This window comes from Mytilus trossulus, chromosome 13 (genome assembly GCF_036588685.1).
Source record: "Mytilus trossulus isolate FHL-02 chromosome 13, PNRI_Mtr1.1.1.hap1, whole genome shotgun sequence".
Classification (NCBI taxonomy): domain Eukaryota; kingdom Metazoa; phylum Mollusca; class Bivalvia; order Mytilida; family Mytilidae; genus Mytilus; species Mytilus trossulus.
In genome coordinates, this window is record NC_086385.1 from 59,431,215 (window position 1) to 59,434,038 (window position 2,824).

Sequence of the window (2,824 nt, forward strand, 5' to 3'; positions counted from 1 at the left end):
ATAACGAAAACACGAAATATTATCGATATATGGTCAGGTGTAAAATTAAAATGCAAAACCAATATCGTTTTTCAGCTTCAATAGTTATACTATCCAAAGAAAACTTTAATAACAACGTCAAATACATGATCATGTAACACTGTCTAACACAATCAAAAGAAAACATTTATAAATAGTGGGAATAAGTTAAATAAGTTAACATAACAATATTATACTAGTCACTGCATATGCTCGAAGCAGAAAGCTGAAGTATCGACAATCCTTCAATGTCTAAATAACAAGATAATTTTATGATGAACAGAAAGTCAGTATTCGACTAGTACACACAAGACATTTTCCTGTTTTTGCGTGATGCTAATGTTTCTATAACTCTCTCTACATTAATTGGAATTTCTCGGTGAATATGCATCAGTCCCAATGCAGATAGTCTCTCCTGGTGGATACTAGTGCGTAAGTATGTCTTAATCCTACGCAAAACACTGAAGGATCTTTCCGCAGGAGCTGTCGCAACGGGCATTGTAATGAGTACGGTTCGAATGTTCCAAATACATGGATATAAAGCTTTCGTTGTCATGTTAAGAGTTTCACTCAGAGAAGAAGGTTTATGTGCAGATATACTCCAACGGATGACCCAACGATCAACTTCGGTTTTAAAGAAGTTCAAATCTCCAGGAATGTCAGTCCTGTATGCTGTAAATAATTCAGCAACTTTGGCATCTATAATTTGATTTTTGGTGGCTTGTGAAGGTAACAGCCATTTGGCTCTGTCACAATGAGTCTCTGTTGTAGTTCATTGATAAAATGGTTCAAAAAACATAGTAAAGTACCCTTCGCCAATAATCAGAAACACTATCAGCAGGAACATTGGCACGATTTTGGCGACCGACTCGTCTTGGACAGGATGGTTCAATATCATGCTCATTTGCAATGTTTTTTGCTTCTTCAAACAAGGATTCCCATATTGTGTCATCTTGTCTCATCTGTTCAAGCTGCAATATCACAACTCGACATTCATCTATAGCTGATAACATGTCACAAGATATATCCTGTAGAAAATATGACAGATGAACAGTTGAGGATATGCTGACAGACAACTAAGCACACGATAAAATCAAACCGGAGAATAGCAGCTCTAAACATCCAAGCTTTATCATCACGGTTATTCCGAAGATGCTCCAATGAATCAACCACTACTGGAAAAGCGTGTTTGAATGTTGTAAGAGCATCAGATCTGCTAAACCATCTTGTTTCACACAGCTTCTTCAATTTTGTTTGTTTATCCACTGCCTCCCTTACAACCGCATTCCCAGTGAGTTCCTCAGAAAAGGCCTTTAACCTTTTTGCGGAGTATTCAAATGCAAAGGCTATCTCCTGGACTGTTGCCATCATTGTTCTGACCACAGGCTCTTTACAGCTATGGACGATTGCTAAATTCAAACAATGTGCTTTGCAGTGCACATAAACTGCATCAGGTGCGTGGTTACGAGTAAGTGCTTGGACACCATTATGTCTACCTGACATATTACTTGCCCCACCATATCCCTGTGCTCTCAGCTTTTGTAGACATATACCATGTTTATTCATAAATTCAAGTAGGAGATTTGCAATTGCTTCTCCAGTTGTAGCTTTGGCGTGCATGAATCCTAAAAATAATCCACGGACATTAACTTCATTGTCAATAGTTTCTGTGAATCTAAAACATACTGATAGTTGAGTTTGAGTTGCTTTATCTGTTGTTTCATCAGCAAGTATAGCAAGACATGGTGAGTTACTACACGATTCTTTAAGTTGGTCTAGTATTTGATCAGCACATATGTCGATCAATTCATTTTGGATATCCGGGGAAGTATATTTAACTAACGTTGCAGTCTCAAGATGCATAGCTAACACTTCATCCGATTTAGCAATTGTCTTTACTGTTGCAATAAAGTTACTTTTTTCTTCAGTGTGTCCACGAAGTGGCATATTTTGATGTCAACACAGGATGATAACATCAATTTTTTTGGAAAGAATATGTCGGTTTTTTGTTACTGTCTCTTGATAAAAGGATGACAGTGAAGAAGCTATTGACTTTGATTTTGAAGTTGCAACATCCAAAAAGTCTTGTCCCAATTTTACACTATCATGGTGAGCAGAATCATCTTGCAGATGTCGTTTTACTAAATGTGACAAGTTTGACCAGTCATTTAACTTTTGGAATAATACCTTGCTGAAAACTTGAAACTGCTCATAGACTCCAATTCTTTCTGGATAATGCCTTTTTTTTATCTGAGAGTCTTGAATGCTAGACTATTTTAGTTGACCGATATCAATATAACTTGAGCAATCATTTGTACTATCGGCAGCCGCACTGGCAGAAATATTCGAATACGCAGCAGCATTGTCTTTAAGCTTTGAAGAATCAACAGAGTTGTCATCTTCCAATGGTATCTGAGGCTCGGTAATTGTAGGATTTGACAAAGTAGCAGTAGATGATATTGGCTTAAAAACTTATAACGCCATGATTGGTTGAACAAGACAAGCAGACAAACAATAGTACATCAGTGGCGTAGCTAGACTATTTTTAAGTGTACGCCCTAACCTCGGAGAGTTGGTTGAAAGCCCCAATTTTCTTCAGAATTTTATTATTTTTATCTTGAATATTAACCTCTGTTTAAGTTTCACGTAAATATCTGAAGGTTTTCAAATTAATCATGTAGAAAAGATTTACAACAGGGCGTGAAGCCACCCGTAAATTGCCAAAAGACAAGTCCGTATTCCAAATTAAAAAAAAAGTACTTTCAATATTTTGCTTCAGACATTTATCACAAAAACGCTTCTGCCA

General features: G+C 36.8%; 1 protein-coding gene across 1 annotated transcript; it reads right to left on the reverse strand.

Annotated features, from left to right (window-relative positions):
* Positions 1-1,032: 1,032 nt before the first annotated feature.
* Positions 1,033-1,965, reverse strand: LOC134694538 (zinc finger MYM-type protein 1-like). The gene has a single exon (XM_063555550.1). It carries the CDS (start codon positions 1,963-1,965, stop codon positions 1,033-1,035), a length of 933 nt encoding a protein of 310 aa, XP_063411620.1.
* Positions 1,966-2,824: the final 859 nt, after the last annotated feature.

Coding starts and splice junctions, on each gene's coding strand:
- LOC134694538 (XM_063555550.1), bottom strand. CDS start 1,965: ATGCCACTTCGTGGACACACTGAAGAAAAAAGTAACTTTATTGCAACA.